This window comes from Ciconia boyciana, chromosome 22, assembly GCF_034638445.1.
Source record: "Ciconia boyciana chromosome 22, ASM3463844v1, whole genome shotgun sequence".
In the NCBI taxonomy this organism is placed as follows: domain Eukaryota; kingdom Metazoa; phylum Chordata; class Aves; order Ciconiiformes; family Ciconiidae; genus Ciconia; species Ciconia boyciana.
Window position 1 is genome coordinate 1,373,993 of NC_132955.1, and position 26,171 is coordinate 1,400,163.

Here is a 26,171-nt window from a genome sequence, read left to right on the forward strand (position 1 = left end):
CCAGGGCCACCCCGAGCCACCCTGAGCCCGGGACAGGGCCGAGCAGACACCCAGCTCCGCTGCTCCTCGCCTGCACACGGCTGCGGAGGGAAACTGAGGCAGGAGGGGAGCCAGGGCCTGCCGTCCCCTGCGGGGGGAAGGCCAGAAGCAGCACAAGGGCTGGGGGGGGCAGCGGGGCAGGAGCTGCCCGGCAAAGACACACGTGTGAGGAGTCTGGGCAGCCTCAGCACACGCCCGTGGGGGTCCTGCTGCCCCCCCCCCAGTGCTGCCCAGGCCCCTGGGTGCCTGTCAGGCCCCGCGGCATCCAAGCCAGGAGGGCCGGGTGCCCACCGGGCCACTCTGAGCAGCACTCCCGTGCCTCAGTTTCCCCTGTGTGCTCAGCAGATCGAGGCAGGACACCCTGGGCCAGGCGCGGGCAGCGAGGCCAGGGCACCCATGGCCTGGCACGGCCGCTGGCCCCCTCCCCAGCACACCGGGTCTGCCGGCTGCGGCGAGGCCCAGCCGCCGGCGTGTGCTCAGCCCAGAGGAATGTGCCAAATCACTCCCAGATGTGCGCGGCGGCCAGCCCACCACCCCCTCCGTGGCCCACCGGGGCGGCCGTCGAGCACCGGGGACCCCGCACCACCCTGCCGTGGCGCTGCCCGTGGGGCCAAACCCGCTGCTGGCCGGATCCTGCCCGGCTGCAGGGCCCAGCCCCAGCCTGTCGCGCGGCGTCGGGGTGCCGAGGTCTGTCAGGGCACGGGCAGCGGAGCGGGCAGGACAGCAGGGTGCCGGGGCGCGGACGGGAGGTGCGGGCGGGGCAGGGCTGTGTCCCCGGTGTCCCCGTCCCGCCGAGGCTCCACAGCCCTCACCCGGTGCGGGGCCCAGCGCCGGCGTGGTGGGGTCGTGTGGGGTCCTGCCCCGCACCCGCGGCCCCGGTGCCCGGCAGGAGCGCAGCCGAGCGGAAAGGGGCTGTCAGATGGAATCTGGGTGCTGGCGGTGACGGCACGGCGGGAGGGGGCCGTGCCCGCCACGTGGCCACTTATGTAAGGAGAGTGCAAGGGAGGACAGGGAGGCAGCCGGGGCACCGGGGACACCGCCGAGGGGACACCGGGCCCCCGCCACGCACATGCGGGCCGGTGCGCGGCCGGACGTGCACGCCGGGGGCTGCCCGCAGCGCAGGCAGGCACTGCCCAGCCCCGTGGGCACGGCACGGCACGTGCGCGTGGGAGCGAGAGGACGTGGGCACACGTGTGCCGGAGTGGGGGGGACGGGGCCCCGCCAGCCCCTCGGCCCCCCCGTGCTGCTGCCGCCCCGGCTGCCGGCCGCGGTGCGGGGCCTGGGTGTCCTGGGGTGTCCCTGGGCCAGCAGAGATGTCCCCGAGCCGCGGTGCTCCCGCCGCGACGCTGCCAGCCCCTCACCGAGCGGTGATGAACGGCTCCGGCGGGAGCTCCAGCACCCGCGCAGCAGAATCCGTCTGCACTATCGATTTTTCATCCACTGCGGCAGAGAGCGGAGCCAGGGCCGGCGCGGCCGCGGGCACCCCGGCGGGCTGGCACAGCGAGGGGAGCCGCGTTCCCGCACCGTGGGGCCACATCCCCCATGCCGCCCCGCTGTCCCCGTCCCCCCCCGCACAGCCGGGCCACCCTGGGGACAGTGCCGGGATCGGGGACCCTCCAGCCTCGCCGCGGGATGCCCGGCGTGGCCGGTCTGGCCTAGGTTTGGGGGTGCCCCCCGTGCCCTGCCCGCACAGCCGCCACCTCCCCCAGCCCCACGGTGGGCACGGGGGGGGCCAGGGATGGAGCAGCCAGGGGGATGTGGGGAAGCAGGGGCACCGCGGTGCCCGCCTGCGTCACCGCCGTGTCACTGCGGTCATGGACGCTGCCAGCTGCTTCCTTCTGGCCACCGTCACTGCGTGCCACGGCTCCGTGCCGTGGGGCTGCATCACGGCCACGGGGCTGGTGCAGGGCAGGATGCGACCGCCATGGCCCGTGGGGGGGGCAGGGGGCCCCCAGGCAGCCCAGCTCTGCCCACGGGTGCGGGGATGCCGGTACCCGCTCGGCCCCGCGGCCTGGTGACGGGCGGCAGGACCACGGTCCCCGCTCAGCCCCGTGGTGTTGGTGAGGGGGTGGGGAGGGGGTCCCCCCTCAGCCCCCCGGCACGGCGAGGGGGCAGGGACGTGGAGCAGAGCGGGCGCAGCCTGGCCTGAACCCGCTGCCCTCCCCCGTGCCGCCGCACACGTCTGACACATGGCAGCTCCGGCTATAAATAGCCCCACGGCAGCCATCGGCTGAACCGCGCTCGGGGCCCGGCTGGGGCCATCAGCCACCCCCGGCCCTGCCACGCCGGCCCTGCCTCGGTTTCCCCACCGCTCCCCATGGCGAATGGCGGCTGGGAAAGGACCTGGTGGCCAGGGCCTGCCCCGTCCCCAAGGTGTCCCCTGGCACAGCAGGGACGGGCAGTGCCGCAGCGTGCCAAAATGGGGGTTGGGAAGCAGGGGCTGCGCCGGGACGCCCGGTTCAACGGTGGCATCCGGCGGCCTCGCCAGGCTCCGCTTTGGCACCGGGTGCCCAGGGAAAAGACACAGCTGATGTCCCCACGTCCTTGCATCCGTCCCACGTGGGGACCCTGCAAGCCATGGGGCCGGGGCCAGGACAGGGCTGGCACACACCAGGGCCACACCATGGGGCCAGGGGAAACTGAGGCACACGGGGGACCCAGACACCCTGCCCTGCCCCCACACCCAGCACCCCATCCCCGGGTGGGAGCTGCTGAGGGGGCAGCCGGGGGTCCTGGGGACAGGGCGGGATGGCCGGAGGTGGGGTGCGATGGCCGGACACGGGGGCACTGACGCAGCCCCAGCCCCTCCCTGCTCCCCCGCCTGCCTGGGGCCCCCCCACCCCGGGAAGCTGAAAAATTAGGTCAAAGCATCTATTATTTAACACAAATGGAGGAGCCAGGGCCAGGAGCTGGGGGGGCTGCAGCCCCGGAGGAGAGGGGCTGGGGGGGGACAGGGCTGGGCCCCCACAGCCCTGGGGCAGGGAGGGAACAGGGGGGGCAGAGGCAGGAGCCAGCGCTGAACCAGAATGACTTTATTAATACCAGGAGATAGAGGGGGGCCCCGCTGTCCCCCCACCCTCCAGCCGGGCACAGCCTGGAGCCGAGCGCACCACGCACCCCCTCTGCCGCTGTCAGCACCGGGACCCAGAGCGGGGCTGGCACCGGGACCGACCAGCCTGCCGCCGGGGCCTTGGGGGGCCCAGAAGGCTCCGAACGAGCCGTGTGTCCGTGTGTCTGAGCAGATGTGTCCGTGGCTCGTAGCAAGGAGCAACCCCGAGCCCCGGGATCACGCGTGCTGGGCTGGGAGCGGGGCCAGGAGCACCCACTGCCCACGGCCGCTGCTGCAAAGGGGCTGGGGCGGCTGCCAGCCTCCCACCTCGGCTCCAGCCACACAATAATAATAATAATAATAATTAATAATAATAATATTATTAATAAAACTGCCCCAGACCGAGGCCCCAGGGCAGGGCTCAACAAACAACAGCTGAGGCCTCCGGGAGCCATTTCCCTGCTCCCGCCATGGCCCGGCCAAACCATGCACGCACCGAAATCCCACCCGGGGCAGCGTCCGCCCAGCCCGCGCCGAGGGGCCACGGGCAGGGGGCCGCCGGGGGGGCTAGCGCAGCCCCTGGGCCAGGATGCTGCCCACCAGCGCCGTGTCCTGCAGCGCGTGCTCCACCGCCGCCTCCTCCATCTTCAGGGAGACCTGGGGAGAGACGAGAGCCGCTCAGCACCCCGCTGCCGGACCCTGCCCCGCTGCCGGACCCCGGGGTACCTTGGCCAGCCGGGCCTCCTTGGCCCTCTTCAGCTCGAGGACACCGCGGGACTCCAGGAGGGTGACGAGGGACAGACACTCGGCCTGGTCGACGGCAGGGAGCTGCTGCTGCCGGCAGACCTGGCTGTAGTTGTCGTGGAGCTGGGGAAAGCAGGGTGGGCGTTACGCCACGGCATCGCGCTCAAGGGAGACCCCAGGGACGCCCGCCCGCTTCCCAAATCCAGCCCCGAGAGGGTCCCACCGACACTCACCTTCCCCAGCGTCACCTCCCGGGCACGCAGGCACCGGGTGAGCAGCAGCAGGGAGCAGAGCAGCACCTTCTGCTGCAGTGGGAAGGCGTCCGGGGCTCCCCGGCTGCCCGCCACCAGCCGGTCCCCAAACACCTCCGAGATCACGCGGGAGACGTGCAGGAGCCCCACGCGCTTGGGGACGGGAGACGCCGGGGAGTCACCTGCGGGACAGACAGGGCTGCAGGGGACCTCAGGGTGATGAGAAAGGCGGGCGGGTGACAGCACAGAGTAGGTGCCCCAGAAAGGGACCCCGGACCCTGCGTTGAGGCCGGCCCAGAGGTGCCCCCCCACAGCGTTTTGGCTCCGGTGCAGCAGCCGGCAGCAGCTACTCACCACCGGGCAGCGGCTTGAGCAGGGTCTGGCTCCGCACCTCCAGCTCCACCACCTCCACGGCACGCCTGCGGAGAGACAGCCCTGAGCGCCAGGCAGAGCGGCCGCCCTGGCACCGGCACCCTGGCACGGGCACCCCCAGCGCAGGGGAGCTGTGCGGGACTTGCAGGGGCCACGCGCTGGCCCCAGCACCGCTGGATTTTGGGGCAGGCGCTGACCTGCAGACATCCAAGGCCTTGCGAGCGTCACCGGAGACCGCGGAGACCTTGCGGGCACAGAACTGGAGCGCAGCGGCGTCCAGGACGGGCTCACCAGCAACCTGCCGAGGCACCGCGGGCCGTCAGTGCTGCCGCCTGCGTGGGCAGAGAGCCCCCCCCGAGTGCTCCCCCCCCCCGCATCCCCACCTGCCCCAGCCGCTCCTGCAGGATGGCGGTGAGCTGCTCCCTGGTGTAGGGCGGGAAGTGCAGCAGCTGGGGGCTGCCGGCCAGCCGGGCACCGAGCCTGGCCAGGCTGCGGTCCATCAGGTCCAGCGCGTTGGCCAACCCTGCGGGCACAGCGGGGTGAGGAGGGGAGGGAGGATGAAGGCTGTGCCCCGAGGAGGGAGAGTGCGAGCAGGAGGGGGCGTGCAAAGGCAAACCCCCGTCAACCCCCCAAAATAGGGAGGGTAGCCAGTGCCACGCTGCCGCGCACTCACCCACGAGGACGAGCCTGGAGCCGGGCAGACGAGGCCACTCGAAGAGGGTGTAGAGCACGTCCTGCCCCTTGATCTCCAGCTGGTCCAGCTCGTCCAGCACCAGCAGGCTACGGAAACGGGGAGCCCGGGTCAGCCCCGGCTCTGCCCACCGCCCCCGCGGCCCGTTCGCAGGGAGAGCCGCCGCCGGGGCCGCCTCTCCCAGCTGGCCACGCTCAGGGTGTCAAGGCGGGACCCCACGCCACCCCCCAGGCAGGGAACTCACACCATGGGCCCCCGGGCCGTCAGCTGCTTCTCCAGCCTCCGCACGCCCTCCCGGCCGGCGGCCGCGGGCAGGCCCAGCTGCTGCGCCACGGCGGGGAAGATGCCCTGCGGGCTGCTCAGCAACATGCAGTTCAGGACGACGGTTTTGCTCCCGGCGAGCTCATCCTGCCAGGGACGGGAGCGTTACACCGGCCACGACCTGCTGCCCCTTCCCCTGACCCAGCGGGGCTGTGCTCCCCCCGCCGTTTCCCTGCCAATCTGCTCCACCAGCACCCCCAAAATGGGCACCCCTGCCACCCAGAGGGGCCCGTCCCGCTCCTCAGCCGCTGCTGGGACCCCCGGCCGTGGCGCACCTTGCAGTCAAGCAGGACACGGCTCAGACAGGCCGTTTTCCCGGTCCCGGGGGCTCCGGAGACATAAAGGCTGCCGGGCCGGCGCCCGCAGACGTGGTCCCGCAGGAACTGCTGGATGATGCCCATCTCCCTCTCCCTGGCGTGGAGGCGGTCGGGCACGGCCGCATGCAGCACCCGCTTCGCCTGCTGGTACCAGGTGCCTGCCGAGGGGAGGGAGAGGGCTCAGGGGGGGGCCGCAGCGTCGCCAGGACCCCGTCCCCCTCCCCGACCGTGCTCACCTTCCTGCCTGAAGAGCTGGGTGCGGGCAGGCTGCCCAGCGAGCCCCGAGCTCCGGGGCGTCTCCTGCCCCCCACGACGCGGGGATGGCCCCGGGCTGCTGGGCTTCTCGGGGGAGGCTGGGGGGTCCCCGAAAAGCAAGCGGCGGCCCTGGTTCTCCTTGCTGCGCTTGGCTGGGGAGCAGGGCAGGGCGCGGGGGACGTTGCAGAGGTTGTCGTCACCTGCGGAGGAGATGGGTCAGCGGAGCGGTAACCCGGCATCGCTCTCCCTGGGGGGACGCTTCGCGCTTCAGCCCCCCCAGGCCCCGCGGGAGCAGCTTTTCCTCCCGAAACGGGGGGAAGCCGCAAACCAGATGTGCGAGGGACGGGATGGAGCTGGGTCCAGCCCCGTGCCCCAGCCCCGCCGGGGCGAGGTCCCAGCCCCGCTTTTGGGAACGGGATGCCCCCCCACATCCTCCCCGGGGGGTCCCAGGGGAGGGGGCAGCGCGGGGGGGGCCCACCCAGGCGCTTGCGGGGGCTCAGGGGCAGCGCTTTGGTCTGGGCCGAGCGTGTGGCAGAGGCCGCCCGGCCGGGCTCGGCGGGGCCCGAGGCCCTGGGGCAGGGCGAGAGCCGCGGGGCGGGGGGCTCGGGGCCGGCGGGGTCGGGGCCGCGCTTGGCCGGGGGGGCGGCGGGGCGGCGGGCGCTCCTCCTGCGGGGGAAGCCGATGGTGGGCTGGCGCTGCGGGCTGCTGCTGGCCATGGCGGGGGGGCCTGCGAATGGAGGGAGGACACCGGTCAGGCGGGGAGACCCCCCCAGCCCCGCAGCTCCCGGTCGCCCACTACCTTCCCCCGCCATCCCCCAACCCCCGCCCGCTCCCCCGCACCCCACATCGGCCTGCTCTGCCCCACGGCCCTGTCCCAATCTCCGCTCCCGACACCCCCGCACCGGCACAGCCCTGCCCTGCCCCCCCATGTCCCCCCATCCCCTCCATCCCCCCCCGCGCCCCCTCCTGCCGCCACCCACCTTCTCGCGCCAACTCAGCCCCAGCACCGCACTTCCCGCCACCAGGCCGAGCCGGCTCCGCCCCCTCCTCCCCATTGGCTGGGACGCCCGCCAATCGCAAGATCCCGCGCCAAGCGCCGCGGCCGGAGGAAGGGACGGCCGCCGAGCAGCCAATAGGCGCCGGCGCTCGAAGCCTGCGCGGAGGTGTAGTGCGCGGCCCGCGAGGCATGCTGGGAGTTGTAGTCTGTGGAGAGGGGCTGAGGCCTCGCTGTGCTCCCATTCCCCCAATCCCGCCTCCCCAGTACTCCCAGTCCCGCCTTCCCAGTGCTCCCAGCACCCCCAGTACTCCCAGTCCCGCCTTCCCAGTGCTCCCAGCGCCCCCCACCCTGCCTTCTTAGTGCCTCCCTGTACCGGCCTTGCTGCAGGCCGGACCCCCCCCTCCCCCGGGCCATAAGCCACCCCCAAAAGAGGAGGGGTGTCCCTGGGGAGGCACCGAGCCCCCCCCCTTGGGCCTGGGGACCCCCATCCCCAGCCACGCCCCCAGCCAGTGCCCTTGAAGAGACATGTATCTTTATTACTTTTATTTAAATGCAATTTCAAGCTCCTCAGTTTTTCTCGTGTTCCCTCTTAAAACAGCCCCTCGCCCCCCGGGGACGGGCAGCCAGCGCTCGGGGAGAACCTTTTTTTACCTTTATTTAAACCAAACGGGAGCGCTGGGGCGAGGGGGGGGTCATCCTCCAGAGAAACCCACCCCAAGCCTCCTCCCTCGCCCTGAGCGCTGCCTGGCTCCAGCCTCAACAGGGAAAGGGTCCATCTTCATTAAAAAAAAAAAAACAAAAAAACAAAAAAACCAAAACCACAACAAAACAACCCCCAAAACAGTTAGAGGGGAGGGTTTAGTACACCCGCAGCGAGCCCACCTTCCTCCTATAGTACAAGCTTTTTACAATGTACAAAATAGATCAGTAACTACAGTTAATGGGCAGCCCACCCCGGTGCTGTGAGTAAATACAGTGAAACCAGCCCGGTACCAACAGTCGGACAGGGTAGTGTGTAAGGCAAAACGTCAGCCGGAGCCCCCCCGGCGCGGGGGCCGTGGCCCCAGGTCCCTCCCCACGCTCCCCCCTGCCACGTAAGAAACAGAACGAACGACCCCCCCGCCCCCCCACGGTAACGGCACCCCCCGGTTTCCTCCACGGACAATTAGCGTCTTCCCGTTAAAATGCTCTAGTTTGGTAATTTAGCGTTAAAACCCAGGCTGCCGCCGCCAGGCGCCTCCTCGCCCCATCAAAACCCAGCGGTGCGAAAAGCCGTTGGCTGCGGCGGTTTGGGGGATATGGGGGACGTCCTCCCGCAGGAGCGGGGAGTGGGGGTTCCCCCCCACCCAGCCGCCCCGCAGCCGCCAGCCCCGGCCCAGCGCCGTCGGGGTCTCCCCGGATGGTCCCGCTTGCCCCCCCGCTCCTCCACTGGCTCCTGTGCAAAAAAAAGCAATCAGCTGCGCCGGGGTAACGAGGCTCTGCCGGCCTGGCCTGGCCCGGCTCCCCGCTCGCTCCACCGCCGGCGCAGCCGGTGATCACGCAGCGCGTCCATCTCCTGCCCTACCCCGGCTCCTCTCCAAGCCCTCGCTCTGCCCCGGTCCCGAGGAATCGGGCACCGAGCCACCTCCGGTCCCAACAGCCGGCCGCACACGGCTCGGCGTCCGCCCCAAGTCCTCGTGCCCGGCTCCCAGGCTGCGGCTGGACACACGGTCCCGGCCCGACCCGGGATCTGCGACGAGCAAGGAGGAAAGGACCCATCCGGGCTTGCCAGCAAGGTCACCGAGTCCCGTGGGAGATGCATAGATGAGGGTGGGCTGGTGGAGAGGGCTGGGCTGGGGGTATCTGCTCGTCCTGGCGCAGCTCGGAAAGCCAAAGACGCTGGGAGTTTCTCATGCAGGATCCTGGGGGGCAGGGAGGTGGGGAGGGTCCGTCTGAGGAAGGGGAAGGAGGTCCGTCTCTCTGCTCAGGAACAATCCGCCTGCGCAGCCCACTTTCACCTGGGGATGGGGGGCAGAGGGGGGGCCCCACGCGTAGCTGCAAGACAAAAAAGCCTGTTGAAACCAGAACTCGCACGGAGACGGCTGGCACGGCGTGCCCCGCGCTGCTGGCACACGCTGGACTGGCTGCTCCCCCAGCCACCTGCATGGGTTCAGCGGATCGCCGCCCCGGTGCTCCGCAGAGCGGGATCTGGCACGTCTGCTTTCCCTCCTCCGCACCCCCGCGCCAGCTGCCCCCCCCTCCCCGTACTCCCCGCAGAGATCTGGAGTCTGAGATTTGTGACTCGAAGCAGCCGCTGCAGCACGCATGGAAAGCTCAGGGCTTTTCAAATCCACATTAAACATTCATCGCTCTAAAAATAAACGAGCATCCCATTCTCCCCGGAGTCTCCTCCGGGATCCGCAGGGCTGACGCGCGGCAGCGGCGCAGCAAGGGCACTTTGTGCTGTGCCGGCAGCGCCGGGTCCGAGTGCCGCTGCTCAGGGCCCCGGGGTCGGGCTCGTCCCGGGAGGCAAAGGGGCTTTTTACCCTCCCCCCCCCAGCTTCAGCCACGGGGCCGGCTGCTGGGGTCCTTCTGTAGCCACTCCAGCACCAAAGGCCCTCAGCGCAGGTGGGAACAAGCCCTGCGGCGTTTCTCCGCACTGGTTCAGCAGGCAAAAGAGGGGGCAGGCGGGATGGGACACCCGCACGGCCCAAATCCTCGGGGCTCACCCACCTCCCCCAAGCGCAGCAGGCTGCCTTCGGGGCTGGGCACCCCGGGGAGAGCGTGCAGGCCCCAAGGCAATGCTGCTGCACAGAGAAGGACGTGGATCATCTGGGGTGGCTCACGCCAGCCCCTGCACAATCCACCCTGAGCGGGGACAAACGGGACAGCGGACGTCCACAGCTGCGCTGCCGTCACCTCCTGCCACCCTCGAGGGCGCAGGAGGGGAGCCAGGTCACGCAGGACAGCAGGACACCGCCGCCTCCTCCTCCTCCCTTACCTCTGTTTGTTTTGCTGGGGTAGATTCTCTGGAAGTATTTATATTCTTCTGGGGCTGGGAAGTCTTCGACAGGATGAAAGGAGTATTTGGATTCAAAGTCATCTGCAGAGAAGGGGGAAAACGGGCAGGTCAGGGAGGGTGGCTCGGGATGAGCGCAGCTAAAACCAAAGGGCCCCAGCTCCAGCCCGCCCTGGGGGAGCAGCAGCCGCTGCGAGTGCAGACCCTCGCCCAGGGCCCCGCTCACCCAGGAACGCTCTGACGGTGGAGATGGAGTCCCGGTGCCCATTCCGCACTGGCGGTGGCGGCGGCGGTGGCCCAGCCGGTGTCCTCGTGGGTGGCGGCGGCGGCTTCCCTCGGCCTGGGGGCTCGGCAGAGCCGTGCAGTCTGTAGGGGGGTGGAGGTGGGGGGGCGTCACGCCCCCCGTTTCGCAGCATCGGCGGAGGGGGCGGTGGGGCTGCAAGGAGAGCTGGGTCAGCACCGGCACAGCCCACCGCAGCCTGCCAAGGCACGGCATCCCCAGGGCAAACCCTCCCTCCGGCAGCAGGGCCAAGGACATCCTCCGAGGTAGCTTTCCAGGCCAGCTGCTGAGCCAGACCGCACCAGCGGCCAGCGTGGCCGGCCCAGGGATGCTCCTACGCGCGCCCAGCAGAGATTTCCTGCTCATTCCTGACATCTGCGTTCCTCCTCCTCAGCTGCAGCGGAGGGAACCGGCCAGCCCGCTCCCTCCCAGCTCACCGCCCACCCTCAGTGGGGCTGCTCCAGCCCCTGCACGCTCCCAGCCCGCAGCCGGACCCAGGTCACCCTCTGCACGAGAGGAGATCTGAGGAGCAGCTACGAGCCCGCACACGTGAGGGTTTGAGGGCAGCAGCTCCATGTGGAGACAAGATGCTGCCTGCCAGGGCTGGGAGGCACATCCGCACTGCCACCAAGACAGCGACAGGACCCACGGCCCCTCCGACCCACCTCTTGCTCCTGCCCAGCCTCCCACAGACACACAGTGGCAGTTCATGCTCCTCATTAGGCTAATTACACACAGCCTAACAGAGCAGATCCCCAGCTGTAACTCAAAGGAAGGATTCTGGCAAGGCCGGAAGGACAGAGCGGCTTGGCAGGGGACCAGGCGGGAGCTGCGGTCTGGACGCAGAGCCCAGCAGTGCACGGGGCGGGGGGGCACCGGGGCGAAGCCATGGCCACTCCCGGCAGCAGGGACACGCTCGCGCCCGGCTCTGTGTGCACAGGGGGAACAGCGAGTGGTTTTCACAAAGCCACCCCTTCGAAGGGTCCCCGACACCAAAACCCCAATCCCTGCACCAGCGGCGTCAGAGCATTCATCGCCAGCTGTGCTCTGAACCACGCAGCACCGAAACCATCCCGGAGGGGCAGGACGGTTCCCGAGGGCTGCGCGAGGGTGTACGGCTGCACCGCCGAGGGAGAGGCTTCTCCCTGCTCTGCCGCAGCTTTTTGTCACCGCCCCGGTAACATTCGGGAAGCTCAGGGGAGCACCATACACGGCTCTGGCTCCACCATGTTCTCACCTCCCACCCCAGGAGGACACATCATCCTCACAGGCAGGAGCTGCCCAGCCGCAACCTGCTGCCAACATCAGGTGTGAAAGGAACTGAATAAACAGAGGACAGGACCAGGGACACGTATTGAAGGTGACAGGCCAGCTACTGCCCCTGGCTCAACCCCTACACCAACTGCCACGTGCAGGGGAAGCCTCGCTGCACCCCGGTGCTGACTCTTCCCCCGGCATCTCCTACCAGCCACCAAACACCCCACGGGCAGGCGGCCACAGCCTGACCCACCACGGCTGCTCCCAGGCGTGAAGGAGCCGGGCCCAGCAGAGCAAATGGTTCTTACCTGCTCCCCGGCTGGGGGGGTCTCTGGCCGGCGGAGGGGGGCGACTGCTCTGAAGAGACGGGGAGGATGAAACAGGCGGCGGCGGCGCAAGACCCCGCAAGGGGCCCGGCGTCTTCCTGTGCAAGGAGTTGTGTCTCTGCGGCAGCTCCGGGGCGGATTCGTTGATGGGGCTGGAAGGGCCGTTGGGGACACCAGGGGGTTGCCGATAAGGGGGCGGCGGGGGGGCGAGAGACTGGCCCTGAGCCCCCGACCCCGTTCGGATACTGACTGGGGAGGGAGGGGGCTTGATGGGTGGTGGGGCCGGGGGTCCGTCCCTGCTCACGGGCAGTCGCTGTCCCGGGGTGGGCGGCAGGGGCTTCTCCCGGTTGTAGGAAGAGACCTTGGTGCCGTGCGCCGGAGGGGGGGCAGGAGGTGCGGTGGCACGGCGTCCCGGCGGGGGAGGTGGCGGGGCGGACGAGCTGTGCTTCATGCCGGTGCTGCCGGCGGTGTTGGGCCGGGAGAGGTCCGGCAGGGAGGGCCTCTGCGTGCGCGGCAGCTCCGGGGGAGAGGCCCGGCTGTTGTCAGCATCATCTTGAGGTCGGGTGTTGCTGGCCGGCACCGGGGGCCTGGGGGCGGCTGCTCTGGAGCCGGGGACTTGCAGGGTTTGCTTACTGGAGCTGTCTGCGGTGAAGGAAAGCAGAGTGACTGGCCAGGCACGGCACGGGCCCGGGAGTCAGCAAGAGCGACGTGCTGCGCATCGTCCCCGAGCCTGCGCAGAGCGTGGGGCAGCCTGCCCGCTCGGCCGAGGAGGGCCAGACCACGGGGAACGCTGTCTGGCACAGGCAGGGAGCTGGCACCGCGCTCAGCCACACACGGCTCCTCTCTCACCACTGCTATTCACTCTCTGGCTTGCTGGAAGGCAGGTTGCCACAGAAAATAGCAGAGAGAAACATTCAACAACACACACGACTCTCAGGCCCTCCGAGGAGGTTTGCGTCGTGGGACGCTGTGGCACGGAGAGAAGGCAGCTTGCCTGCAGCCACACGTGGAGTGTTGATTTGGGGTCCCTGCCTCTAACCAGCTGAAATCTCCAGGTCAACGTGGCAAGATCCTCAACCCCCTCCTGCTCAGGGACCTCCCCAGGGAACCCCCACGCAAACCACAGTCAGACGGCCATTACCTGAGCCGTCCTTCCCTCCCACGGGTCTGAGCTTGGGCACACCGCCTTGGAAGAGGCCACCCTTCGGCTGGATCGCAGCTGAGCTGGAGCTGTAGCTGCTGCTGCCACTGCCCTTGGGCTCTGAAAGGAGGCAGAGAGGTTAAGCCTGGTATTATCAGCTCCTCCAACGAGGAGCCACTGGAAACCAGACAGGTAAGAGCCCAGAAGCCATCCCAAAGGGCACAGCAGGACCCAGCATGGGGCTGAGTGCCTCCTGAGGACAGGCCAGGCAGGTACTCACTCTCTAGGATTGGTGCACTCCGGTCGTTGATTTGTGTCACTTTCTTTAGCTTGGTCCCTTTACAGATGTCCTGCAGGAGGGCCCCACGGCCCCGCTGCTCCTCTCGGCTCAGTTTCGGTGGCTCTGTGTTCGCCTGAAGACAAGAAGCAGCTTAGCAGGAGCTCACCTGTGCAGACCGATACCCCGACGCACAGAGCAGGCACAGCCCAACTCCACCTTCCCAATTCTCCTCCGCTGAGCCCAGAGGCACCCCCACCTCCTGCCAGCAAACAGCCTTCTCCAGGGGCTCTCTTCCAGATGGAGTGACGGGGCTGCCCCAGGAGGTTACGCTGCCATCCCACAGGGCAAGCCTGAGACCCTGTCCTACCTAGACCCAAGGCACAGCTCAGTTACAGCCACCTGCAAGATCCCCTGCTCTCCCCCCCGAGCCACGGTGGAGCAGAAGACACTAATGCAAAAAAAAAAAAACCAACAAAAAAAAACCCGTAAACTCAGGCAGCCCCTTTCACATACAGACTCTGCTGCAAGGGAAACTGAGGCACAGCCCATGGGTCACCCGAAGCTCTCGTAGGCTGGACTCGAGGAGGTCCAGAGACAACACAGGGGCCCCTAGCAAGTAGCACCATGTGGAGACAGGCCACCTCCCCACCCTACAACCAGCCAGGCCACCGGGCAGCGAGAAGACCCCTACCTGACTGAAGGTGGGAGGCGGCGGGGGGCCAGGCGGTGGCGGCGGGGGAGGAGGGATCGGCATCGTGGCCTGGCTCCCGGTCGCTCCGGCTGCTCAGTGCTGGGGGCAAGCCTGGTCACTCATGCCTGTGGGAAGGGAGGAAGCAGTCAGGGACTGGAGGGGAAAGCTGGCGAGCCAGCCACGGAGAAACATGGCCCCAGGCTAGCATGCTGGTGCCCCGTACCTGGAGCTCCCCGCACAGAGCAGAGGCTGGGGCTGCCCTCTCACAGCTGGCTCAAAAGGGCTGCCGGGTTCTCCCAACACCCGGGAGCAGCAGGTCCCAGCGGTGGGAGCCAGCACAACCCCCCGCCGCCCCAAATCACCAGGGCTCCCACGCCAGCGCAGAGCCTGTAGCTGAAACCCAGGACATTTTTCACGCGACCACCTCGCTCAGCAGAGAAAACCCAGCCAAGCTAATCCTGCGCCATCAATCCAGTTCCTTCATCTGCAGCCGCTGCTCACGCAGAAGCGTGACAGGAGGCCAAAGCCTACAGCCCGTCAGCAGGCACTGCGGCCAGCCCTGGCACATGTCCCCAGCAGGCCCCTCCAGCCACGAATGCCGTTAAATCTGCCAGACGGATCACCGAGCAGAAGGCAGACGAAGCGGCACAGTGCTGTCCTGTGGCTCGCACAAGGAGAGACGCTCCCGTCCCCAAACAGCCCTGACGGATAAGGCAGATTTTCCAAACCACTCGGATCCTACTTTGACAACCTCCCAACACTCTGAAGGCTGTCTGCACCCCGCTCCATTTCCACAACTCCAAAGCCTCCCTTGAAGCTGTCCGAGCCGGCAGCAAAACAAGCTTTCCCAACACAGATCTGATTACATTTCAATCCATCTCATTACAAGCCCAAAGCGAATCCGTCCTGCGCCACGGCTTACCCAGAACGGCTCCCAGCCCACACAGCGCTCGGCGGTGGGGCTCCACAGAGCCCAGCAGCTCTGGTCGGCACCGGAGACTGAGCACGGAGGAAGCGGGAACAGGAAGAAGAGCCTGAATCACCGGGAGATCACAGGACGGGCCCCTGGCAAGCTCGTGCCTCTGACAGCAGCGCGCAGGTAGGGCCGTCCCGGCAGCAGCGGCTCAGGGAATAGGAATGCAATGACTGGAGGCCTCACTCGCCACCCCGGGAGTTTCGGGTGCTCGGGGCAGACCGAGAGGCAGGGGATAAATGCCCCTCTCTGGGCCACAGATATCTTTCCCCCAGGAAAACCTCTTCGTTAACCATTGAAGGGGACCACAATGCCAACACCAGGTTGAACAGGATAGTTTCACACCTGAAGCTTCCAACTTCTGATCCCTGACCTCCAGGGCAAGCGACCAGGGAGGTCACAGATATATCCACCACGACAGTGAAAGTTTCTTTAAGACCCAGGCACTGAAACCCAGGTGCCCACGACCTTTGAAATGGTTTGTATCGGGTATTAAAATCCAGATCCGTTCTGAGAGTCACTTTCGACCAGATAAACTACAATTTACTAATGCCACGGCCCATGGAGGCCAGGATAAGACCAGGTCCGTCCTCACATGTCAGACATTACCACTCCCTGTCACAGCAGAGGTCTGAGAACAGGAAAAACGGACCAGCAGCATCGTTGTGATGCCAGCGGCTCCCCTGCCCTCAAGCAAACCACCAGCTCCCTGCGGTTCAGGAAAATAAATAAATAACTCGCCTTTTAATTAAAAGCAGCTCTTCTACTGAGTGAGAAACTTCCCAACTACAGACACCCTCATTGCAAAGATGTTCCTCCCTCTGTCTTCTGGTGTTTTCTAAGTCACTCGAGATCTCACATTCTCTGGTGGCACCTGCCACACCTCTGCAGAGCCAGAGAACGGCCCGAGCTTGAACCCGCTGTCACTCAGTGGGTCCTCGTCCACCTCACCGTGGCAGCAACCTCACTCCTGCCTCTCGGAAATGCACCTTCTCCTGACACACGCAGCATTACTTTGCTCCAGACTGAGCTGGAAGCCTCACACAGAAGAGCCAATGTCCGGCGATTTCTCCTTCAGCCCCTTGTGCCACCAGTCCCACCATACCGGGATGCTCCGCAGACTGGAACGAAGCCCGGCAAACCCATTCAGCCTGCACCTTTCCCACCGAAGCAAGATCAGAGATGGCTCATAACATGCTCGCCTGGGACCTGCCGGTGCTGCCAGGACATGTTGCAACAGGAGCGCTTTTCCCCTGTGCTCCTTCCCACCCCACAGCGGGATCACAGGGCTGGGACAGCGCAAGCTGTTGCCAGGGCACAGTGTGATGTCAGGGGGACGGCGTGACAGCATCGCGGCAGGAGGGGACAGGCAGGAGAGCCCTGGCCTTGTTTGAACACCGGCAGCTGGAGGTAATTAGCAGAGATACAGCTGAGAAACATGCCAGGTAATGAGACTCCTGACTCGCTCTCATGTGTCACAGGCCTGAGCCAGCACAGGAGCGGTGCCAGTGCTGCAGGCCGTCACCTCCGCTCCCGACCCACAGGAACAGAAACACCCACATCACCTCCCTGTTACGCTCCTTCTCCAGCTGGTTACTCACGGGGTGACGTTTCCCACCCAGCTCTGCACCTTGACAGCACTTGGGGTCACAGGAGCCCCTTCAGATACTCCCAAGACAGGGACACGCTGCCTCACCGTACGCAGATGGATGGATGGATGGGGGTTTGTCGGCTGTCAGAATACAAGTCAGTGCCATGTCTGCAAGGGAAGCATGCTGTTCGGGTACCCCCGTTTGCCCTGCTGCCCCCCACGTAGGCCCTGCATCAGGCGGAGCGGCTATGGACAATCCCACAGCAACATTACCTCCTGTAAGCACAGCCGGGGAGAAGAGGGGTATTTCTACAAAGACGACCGTGAGTCATTATCTCCCCGTATCTAACATGCCCTTAAAACTAGTGCTGCACCGAAACCTGCATTCAGATAAAGGCTCTGACCTAGAAGAGCGAGAGAGGAGGGGAGAGATGAGTTTAAGCTAAAGCAGCTTGAGGATAAACTGGAGCTGAATTCCCGAAAAACAGGTCATTTCGTTTCAGCACACGGCCCCGTTCAGGTTGCGGATTAACAGCAAAGGTCACATTGAAAAACCAAAATCAAGAGGCACAGAAGTCGGCAATGGTGGCTGCTGATTATTTCATACCATGAGAAAAGCCGAAACCTCTGAATGGGAACGCTGGAGTGATCCGTGTCCGTCTTTAAAATAAAGCCTAGATCTTTAATATTCGTGAAGACAGACACAGCTGATAAAGATTAGGGAGACACAAGCTAAATCCTCCAAGAAACAAAAAAAAGGGGGGGGTTCTCCCAGCACTGCTTACCACCCCTTAATGTCTGGCGTATGCCTTACGGAAACCATGCCCTTTGAAACAATGCCGCTCAGACAGCCGACTTCTCTGCATTTCTTCTCCTTTGTTCTTCGTTACCAGGGATTCTTTCACCAAGCCAGATCTGAGCCTCTGAGAGCTCCATATGCTGCGGCGGCAGCTCACTGTGCTTGCAGGGAAAGTGGTTTGAAAGACCTGAATCAGGGCAGCGAGAGAGACACCCACTAGATCAAAGCGCAGAGGAGAGCTCGTCTTCGGTTAAGCCAGGAGGGGCAGGTTTGCGCTTTAGGTTTCCTTTTAAAATAAAAAACAAAAACCAAGAAAGCTGTGAGAAAACCGAGAGGAAGACAACGTGTGAAAAGCTATCACTTTGGAGGAGAGTTCACTGAAATCGAGGTGACCCTGCAGAAAGCTTCTTCCAGAGCTGCTGCTCAGCAGCCAGGCCGGACCCCACCATCACCGCAGCACCTACTTTGGGGCAGTCCTGCAGCATTTCGAATCAGGCCTCCCCTGCCAACCCTGGGTTCAAAACACTATTAAAACCCAAAAATGTTACACTTGGCAACCCCCCTCTCTCCTGTAAAACAGCTGAATTAGCTAGATCTGGCCTGGACAGGACTACACACCACGTTTTTCAGGCGTTTTTCAAGTCCCCGTTTGCCATGATGGGAAATGAAATGCCTTCTCCAGCAAGCAGCCCTGGATTCTGCTCATCCCTCGGGGGTGGGGGGGGTTTGCTTTTTTAGCAGGACAGGCAGCAGTGACCTTCAGACGCCATAAGCACGTTTCCTCGCTTTTCAGGGGGATTTGGGCGCCGTGGCAGATTTGTATTTCACAGCTACGCTCGCTGCGGCGGCGAGCCTGCATTTGCAAACCCGAGATGAAGCGCTTCATCCTCAGGGAGGCAGCGGCTTTGAACTGCAGATCAAGAGGAATTTCCAGCCCTCTGATGTCGGCTGCAGAATGCGGCTGCACCGGTTTGGGGACGACTTCCAAGGCTGGACCTCTCAAACACCCTCCCTCCCGCCCCCGCCTCGCAGGGCACCTTTATCTTCCACCTCTTCCCATCCAAACCTTCGGTTACCCTGAGCGCAGCCCTTCCAAATTCAGAGCCTGTCCTCCAAAGCCTGACATTTCTGCCCGTTCCTGAGGAGCGAGGGCTTCGGCAGCACTGAAGATGCGACATAAATAATTTATCCTGAAAGGCAGCCATCGCAGGATTTAAGGTCATTCAGGCTTTTAAAATCGTATCAGCATGCTTTAAGAGAGTGAGCTGCCATCTCGATTTGGAGCGTCTCAAAGAGCCGGTGCATCTCTGCGTGCAGACAGACAGACACACTCCAGCCCCGCGGGACTCAGACGTTCACTGTGAATTATTAACAACCCACGGTCACTGACAATGCATTTTTAACAAAACCCTGAACACAAAAGTTTCTAACGCCTCGGGGCTGAATTCCACAGCCCTCGGTGGAGCCACAGCTTCCCCATCCCTGACCACAGGACCCCAGAGTCAGGCCGTCCTTTAGCAGCTTTCCACCGAGCTCAGCTCGGTTCACTTGGCGGAGGAAACCTTTAATCAGTAGCGAGGAATCATGTCCTGACATTAGGGGCTGCAGCAAAGCGAAGAGCAGGAAAAGCCCGTCCCAGGAGGGCCCGCAGACTTCCCTGCCTCTCCCCGTCCCATGTGCCAGGCGAGAAGGGAAAGGAAGGCGGGGAGGGAGAGGTGGCACACGAGGGGACCGGGCAGGAACCGCTCTGAACCACCGCTCTCTCCGACGGACATCTCCGATTGTTCCAGCGGGAGGAAACAGAGGGAGACACAGGGACTTCCCGACTGCTTCAACGGTGACCCACGGCTGGGAATAACGTGCTGCATGGCCCACGCCTCGCAGAGAACAATACACCGCTGAATGCAAAGCGGTTCCCGAGCCTGGTGGTGTTAGTCTAGAGGTCAGATTAAAATGCCTTTTTATCAACTGCCAACAATGCACCGTCCCCTTCACCACGGGCTCCAACACCGTCTGTGCATTTAGAGCAAATGAAGCCTGCACGCTGGAGCCGACAGAGCCGGGAGCTCCTTGAGGCACAAGGGGAGCAAGGAAAATATTGGTGGCCCCAGGCTGCTCCGAGCAGGACGCGGAGCAGAGAAGGGCTCCAGCCACCTCCAAGAGCCTTTTAAAGCCCCCCAGTAGTGCCGGGGCCCAGTCATGCAGAGCTCGTTTAGAGGCAGGCACTAACGAGCCGCGTCTAAGGCTCTCTGCACAGCGGACCCAGCGCAGCGTCAATCTTTGGTCTCCACCAGGCTGCAGCTGAGGTGCTACAATCAAAGAGCAAGGAACACCGAACGAACCCGCAGCTCTTCCGACCGTCACTCAAAACCGACGGCGCGCAAAGTTATTTGTAAAACAGCACCAGACACTCCACAGCGCAGAGCTTATGGCACCGGCGGCCTTACACGGGAGCAGGCAACCAGTCTCCAGCTCCAGCCTGCCACCCTGAGTTGACACCGTCAGCTGCCGCAGCGTCTGCCGACGCAGGTCTGAGTCACGAGGCAGGGACAGCAAAATGCCCAGGTGAAACTCTCTGCCAAAAAAAGCACATTAATTGGAGGGGGCCCTCGCTGAAGGCCACGCTTTCAAATCAAACCCCTGCATCAAGCTTTTCTCCCAGACTCACCCCAATATCCGAGCGGTTGGCAATAAGCCGACCCACCCTCTCGGCAGAAGCGATGCCAGGCCGGTGCTGAAGGTCTGACATTTCTGGGTCTTCCCCCTCTGCCCTTCGGGAGCAGCAGCCCTGCCCTGGTGCGTGGGCCCAACAGGCAGCGTCTCTGCAAGAGATCACTGTGCCACGAGGCCAAACGGGCTGTTGCCGGTGTTTTAGGAAAAAAGCCAGTGGTCTGCCCAGTCCCCCGGCCCCCACCCAGAGAGTTCGGTTACAACCGTGGAAAAAAAAAAAAAATTCTGTTGAAAACCCATGAGCTACACACACACACACTGCCTGGAGGTCCGCTCTTCTCAGGAGCCTGGATGGAGAATAACTGTGCCTGTAAAATACTGCAGGACTGGCTCCAGCTTAAACCCCTGTACCAGCCTCCGCCTGCGTTTAAGCAGAGTGCTTAAAAACGCCAGAGACCCCGCAGTGCCCCTGCGGCGGCATCCCTCCCGCTCCGCCTGCAGCCCTTCAGCACCTTCACCCAGCAAGGCAGTGCCCAGCGCTGGGTTGGATTCCCCTGCCCTGGCCGGGAGCCTCCAGGACAGACAGCCCCCCATGCCCCCCGCTGGGGTCTCTCCCACCTCCTGCCAGGCATCCGTGACGCTCCTTCCCTCTTCCTCTGCTGATGGGGCTTTTGGGGAGGCTGACGACAGAGACCTCCAGCTCTGGTCCCTTTTGCCACCCCTCTGCTGCAGGCCAGAGGCGCTGGGGCTCTGCCTGCTCGCCAGCCTCCCGTACCGACTCTTTTGCAAGAGCTGCTCTGAGCCCGGCTGCGGGAAGCAGCCCTGAAGGAGACGAGTAGAGCTGGGCTGGAGCGCGAGGTCTCCTGCTGTTCCATGAAACTCGGCCAAGTATTCTCAGGGTTTTCCTAGGCAAAGGCCAAGCAGAGATGCGCCAATTCGCAATCCAGAATACACAGGACAAGTAACCGAGGCAGAGTGCAAGTCACTGGGCGCTGTCAGGAGGTGCCTGCTGGAAGGGCACAGTCCCTGCCGCAGAATAAAGTCACCCCGAACCACCCCAAAGCCACAACGGCCTCGCAGAAAGGAAGCAGCCACTTGGAAAACCATCGCTGACTGCTTCTAAAAAAGAAACGCATCTCTCCTCTAACCAGGTTTGCACTCAGAGTCATTAGGAGAAAATTTACAAGCTACCATAGAATACCCAGCACTTAAGTGTTATTTTGGGGCACACATACACGCTTGATGTTTGTGCAAGATCCTAAAGCTACAGAAACCTTACAAACAGGGCTGATCCATGTCATGGGATCGATAGGACAGCTTACGGCAAGCAGAGCCCTTGCTGGGGCAGGAGGCCGAAGGTGGCGAGGGCCCGGCCCCACCGGCCTTCGCTGCGACAGCCGCAGCTGCAGGAGGTGTAAGAGTGCGAAGGAAGTGCCTGTGTCAATGCCAAGGGAAAACCAAGCCAAGCCCCGTCAGAGCGAGTTCTCCGCACAGTCAGATCCACACTCGGCTGCTTTTCAGGTCGGAAGGTGCCAAGAACACACTGCAAATTTACAGTCGGCGCAGAGGGAGAGGAGGGCTTGCTTTGAGGCATGGTCTAGTAACAGGGTGTGACAGATGGAGAGACTCAGCGATGGGGTCGGACGGTCCTTGCAGATGCAACCCTGTCGCTCCCATGCAAAGTCACGAGCACCTTGAGGTCACCAACCCAGACTCCAGCCCAGGCGAGGGAAGATTTAAGCCCCACACCTCCAGGAGGAAACACTGCTGGCCGCACAGGGAAGGTGCCCGGCTGCTTCGGCAAAAGCAGAGACAGGTCCTGGGCCCAAGCAAGCGCAACATGCAATGCTGCAGGAGCACCACGGCAGCAGGTCAGACCTGACAAGGACACTCAAGTGCAGCAGCACCAAATCCCAGCACGCAGCATCCCGGGGCGCAGGGCCTGGCACGACACCCACATCTCCCCATGGCTCAGACTGCCCGGGGGCCAACGCTGTGAGCGAGCTCTGCCGAGCAGCATTTGCAACTCACCTCAGCTGCTCCCGCTGGAAAGGGGAAAGCGGAGCTCCCTGCAAACCTCTGCACCCGCTCTGCAGCTTCTCCCCTTTCCCCGTGAGCATCCCTCCGGAGCTGCCTCCTCCCCCGGGGCTGCCAGAGGGAGAGACTGCGCCCAGGGCTGCCCTGGCTCCGGCTGGTGCAGCCAGTCCTGCCGAGCAGCAGGAATTTCTATGGTTATGGTATTGCATGTGGGAGACACCAGAGGAAGGAAGGGGAACGGGGATGGGCCAAAGGAAGCAGAGAGACATCTGAGCCCCAGCACCAGGCCAGGGCATGGAGCTCCACAGCCTCTGTGCTGCAAGAGACCCCGCAGCAGGTTTCGGCTCCCACTACCACAGCCCCCCTGAGGCCGGTGACGAAGAAGCCGGCTCAGCTCTGGAAAAGACAGTTTAATTTTTGAACCAACCTCGTAACATCAGAGCGAGGAGCAAGACCTGGGAGCTGCACTCGTTCCAGAGCTGCCCTGGCAAAGCAGCCAGTTAGAGAAACCTAACACGCTCAGCCCCTCGTTAGGAGGGCATTTTCCCCCGCTCCCTCCTCCCACCTTTGCTTCCCAGCAGAAAGCTACTTCTTTGGCAGAGCAAATCTGCCTTCCTTCCAAGCAGCCAGATGTAAGTAAGTAGGTCAGACAAGGACCAGAGCGCCTCGACAACAGCACTTTAAAGCAAAGCAAAGTGGGAAGCGAGCCCTGACCTGGAACATGCCCCGTCACCTTGGCTCTGGTGGAGAGGGGGGGCCGGCATGCCTCACCTCGGAGGTAACGCGTTCAGCAAGAGCAGAAAATCCAACAGCAGCAGAGTGGCACTCTGCACGGTGACTTTCATGTCAGGATCTAATACCCTGCAGCCACAGCAGCCGAAAGCTTTGCAGCCTCGCACGTCTGCGGCACCAGCCGGCCTGCCACGCTGCGGAACTGCGGACCTAATACTTTTAGCGGCAAATACTCACTCAAACAGACCCATTTCACTGGGAAGGGAGGCAGAGGGGTGGGCAGCGGTGGTAATGGTGGCACCAGTCAGCCGCACTCCCCTCTGTGCCATGCTCATGTCTCAGTGCCGGGTACAACACATGCTCTAGATGGCACCGGCTTGGCACGCCACGGCCAACAGCTCCCGTTTGTTCGGGTGGGACGAAGCCAAGCCCTCCCTCACCTCCCACGGCACAAAGAGAGGTCTGTGCTCCCGGCCCCGGAGCAGCCATGGGAAAACAGGCTCTGCCTTTGCATTCCAGCAACACAGCGCGGCTGCGAGCGGGAGAGCTGCCGTGCCGCCGCCTGGCAGCACCCATCGGCGGGGAGTGTGGCCGCTGTCACACGAGGCGCGAAGAGGGGACATCTGCCGGGGGGGCTCGGCTGAAGCAGTGGTGCCGAAACACCTTGGGGACACGACACACTCGGTAAGCTGAGACAGGCAGGAATGAAGGCAGGCAGCTGAGCTGTGAAAAGCAGAGGATGTGCTCGCCAGGTAGCTTTGCCCCGAAGAGCACGTCCAAGACGGAGCCGGGCGGATTCACACTTCATCTGCAAACAGAGCCGACTCCTTTGGCAGCGGGGACAGGAGTCAGGTCAGATTAAATCCTCTCTGCCAGCCATCAGCGGGGTAGTGACACTCCACACCAGAGATCAGGCCAGGCCAGAGCAACCCGGGCGGACACCCGTCTGCAGCCAAGTCTGCCAAAGGTAAAACGGGGCCAATTTGGGATGGCGGCACCTCTCCAAGGGCTCCTGCTCAGCCCAGCGCACAGGCTGCGGTTCACTGAAATGACTTTCATGCAAAACCTCTGCCTCCACGTGGCTCGAGGACGCTGCCGCACCGGCTCCTCGCTGCCGCCTTGGCTCCTCGCTGCCGCCTTCCCACCAGCCGGGGTGGGGGGAGGCAGCGGCCTCCAGCCCACGTTTCGCCTGGACAGCAGGATTGGGAAACCCAGAGCAGGGCAGTCACGAGGTGTTCAGCACCCCACATCCACCCGTCAGCTGAGGGTCAGGAGGCAGCCGGCATCTCCTCCCTCTGCATCCCACTCCACGGGCCCCCAGAAACGCTGCCCAAGTTCAAGCAGATGGGGGGGACACAGCCTGGGCCCCCACCCCGCTCACTGCAGGGGGGTAGCTGGAGCAGGGCCATGGTTAACAGCAACGGGGACTCGAGATAAACCCTCAAAAAATAAGTGGCTCTGAGCAGTGCTTGGAGAATAAGCTGTTTGAGAGCACACTGAGCAGCGCTGGGCTCGCTGGGGCTCTGGCCTGCATTGCCCGGAACCCACCCTGGCCACTGCCTCCCCCAGCTTCTCCGTGACAGAGCAAATACCAAAACAAGCAACACCTCGATGGGAGCAGAGCCCTGAGGAGGGACAGCTCAGTGCCCAGGCTCACGGGCGCAGCCCACCCGCTGGGCTCGTCCCCGTGCGGCACACGTAACCCGCAGCCTGAACCCATCTGCATCCCCTCCCGTGTCGCGGCTGAGGACATCGAGGTGCATGGGGAACCCTGCGAACAGAGAGCTGGGGTGGGCGAGAGTCGCTCGCCGGGGCCAACCGCGCGCTCAAGGGCAGGGACGAGCCGCATCAATTCTGCTGAGTCTTCGTGGGGGGAAAGGCTGCGGCCGCTCATGCCACGGTGCTGCCGCTCTGCCCCTGTCCCAAAGGACACATGGAAAACAATCAGCTACTTATTTCGCTTGCTTACAACCAGGACTCTGGAGGGGTCCGGAGCATAAACCCACAGCAGGAATTCGGTCCTCAAGGCCGGGGCGCTGCCTGGGCAGCGTCTGGCAGGGGCAGGCGCTGCTGTACGGCTACGTGGGTGGGGAGGGCCGGCGGACGGGGAGCACGCAGCCGTGGTGGTGTTTACCCAGAGCAGAAGGGAGAGCTCAGCCTCCACCGTGGCACTCACAGCACTTTGCTGCCCGGCCATATGCTGCCCCATGCTCGGGTTTTTGTAGGCAAAGGCCACTCAGGCCACAGTTTGCCAGCTCTGGGCCCAGAGGAGCGACCGGACTGCAACGCTGCTTGGGGACCCTGGGCCTGGCCTCACCCTGAGAGTATCGTCCTCCCCCAGGACAGCACAACCAGTCACCCACACCTCCCACGGCACCTGCCCACGCACGGACACGGAGCCCTCCCTGCTCCCCCAGGAAGCACCGCTGGAGGGGGGCGAAGGGAAGAACGTGACGGGCACCTTCCCGTGACACGGGGAGAAGCAGAGGGGGGAGAAGCTCTCGCCGGGATCCCCGCAGAGCCCCCCCGCCGCCACCGGTGCCCTCTGCCAACACCTCTCCAGCACAGACGTTCCCAGCTGCACCGGTCCCTCCCCTGGGAAACTCCCCCACAACCTCCCTGCGTCCCGCTGCCACCGTCCCTGCAGACCCCGCCGCGCCCCACGCAGAGCCCAGCGCACTCACAGCCACCCCCGTCCCGCCGCGCCCCTGCGGACCCACCGCCGGCCCCAAAGCGCCCACAGCCACCCCAGTCTTCCCGCACCCCGAAAGAACCCAGAGCGCGTCCCCCTCCCCAAAACAGGCCCCACACAGACCCCAGCACACCACCAGCCCCCTCGCCCCGCCGCAGCCCGCCGGCCCCGGGCACCCTACAGCCGGCCCCGGGCTCCTCACAGGCCCCGCGCAGCCCCTCCGCACCCCACACGCCCACCCCGAGCCACCGCACTCCACGCAGAGCCCCGCGGCCCCCAGCCCCGGCCCCCACAGGCCTCACAGGCCCCGTCGACCCCCGGCCCGGTGTCCCCGCGCTCACCCGCCGCCCGCGGCCTCCTCCCGCCGCACCCGGAAACGCGGCCCCGCGGCGCCGTCCGGCCTCCAGCCGCCGCCAAACAAAATGGCGGTCGTCGCCCCTCCTGCGCCTGCGCCGCCTGGACCGGATGTGGGCGGGGCACAGCGGGGCGGCAAGGCCGCAGCGCCATGCTGGGGCGGTCGGGCGGCCATGGCGGGAAGGGCACTGCGGGCGAGGAGCTGCGCAGGGCTCTGGGGCTGCCATCTTGGGAAGGTCACCCCCGCGGCGGGAGCGCCTGGCTCCGCGGGCGTCCAGAGGAGCGAGAGGAGCGCGGCGCCGCCGGGGAGCGAT

The 26,171-nt window shown here is 64.8% G+C and overlaps 2 protein-coding genes across 5 annotated transcripts; both read right to left on the bottom strand.

Moving 5' to 3' along the window:
• Positions 1 to 3,446: 3,446 nt before the first annotated feature.
• Positions 3,447 to 7,103, bottom strand: CDC6 (cell division cycle 6). The gene is made up of 12 exons (XM_072885684.1): positions 7,020 to 7,103; positions 6,518 to 6,766; positions 6,021 to 6,239; positions 5,743 to 5,942; positions 5,391 to 5,554; positions 5,129 to 5,235; positions 4,839 to 4,978; positions 4,653 to 4,753; positions 4,438 to 4,502; positions 4,066 to 4,265; positions 3,815 to 3,955; positions 3,447 to 3,745 (listed from the first exon to the last, which is right to left on the bottom strand). The coding sequence occupies exons 2-12, from the start codon at positions 6,753 to 6,755 to the stop codon at positions 3,656 to 3,658; spliced, it is 1,665 nt and encodes a 554-aa protein (XP_072741785.1). The 5' UTR covers positions 6,756 to 6,766; positions 7,020 to 7,103; the 3' UTR covers positions 3,447 to 3,655.
• A 571-nt stretch (positions 7,104 to 7,674) lies between these two features.
• Positions 7,675 to 26,099, bottom strand: WIPF2 (WAS/WASL interacting protein family member 2). 4 transcript variants are annotated; one of them, XM_072885847.1, is made up of 9 exons: positions 25,845 to 25,934; positions 17,359 to 17,658; positions 14,010 to 14,134; positions 13,319 to 13,451; positions 13,039 to 13,158; positions 11,880 to 12,539; positions 10,261 to 10,470; positions 10,017 to 10,118; positions 7,675 to 9,070 (listed from the first exon to the last, which is right to left on the bottom strand). In XM_072885847.1, the coding sequence occupies exons 3-9, from the start codon at positions 14,070 to 14,072 to the stop codon at positions 9,030 to 9,032; spliced, it is 1,329 nt and encodes a 442-aa protein (XP_072741948.1). In that variant the 5' UTR covers positions 14,073 to 14,134; positions 17,359 to 17,658; positions 25,845 to 25,934; the 3' UTR covers positions 7,675 to 9,029. The 4 variants fall into 4 exon arrangements, with proteins under 4 accessions (XP_072741948.1, XP_072741946.1, XP_072741947.1 ...); XM_072885845.1 differs by lacking the exon at positions 17,359 to 17,658 and having other exon boundaries at positions 25,845 to 25,970; XM_072885846.1 differs by lacking the exons at positions 17,359 to 17,658; positions 25,845 to 25,934 and adding an exon at positions 14,932 to 15,401.
• Positions 26,100 to 26,171: the final 72 nt, after the last annotated feature.

Excerpts from the sequence above, each read along its gene's own strand:
- CDC6 (XM_072885684.1), bottom strand. The coding sequence starts at position 6,755 with ATGGCCAGCAGCAGCCCGCAGCGCCAGCCCACCATCGGCTTCCCCCGC. Across the intron at positions 5,943-6,020 it reads CCAGCTCTTCAGGCAGGAAG|GCACCTGGTACCAGCAGGCG; the intron begins GTGAGCACGGTC and ends TCCCCTCGGCAG. Across the intron at positions 5,555-5,742 it reads GTGTCCTGCTTGACTGCAAG|GATGAGCTCGCCGGGAGCAA; the intron begins GTGCGCCACGGC and ends CGTCCCTGGCAG.
- WIPF2 (XM_072885844.1), bottom strand. The coding sequence starts at position 26,084 with ATGGCAGCCCCAGAGCCCTGCGCAGCTCCTCGCCCGCAGTGCCCTTCC. Across the intron at positions 13,452-25,844 it reads GAGGAGGCCGCGGGCGGCGG|GCGAACACAGAGCCACCGAA; the intron begins GTGAGCGCGGGG and ends TCTTGTCTTCAG. Across the intron at positions 10,119-10,260 it reads CACCGTCAGAGCGTTCCTGG|ATGACTTTGAATCCAAATAC; the intron begins GTGAGCGGGGCC and ends CCTTCTCTGCAG.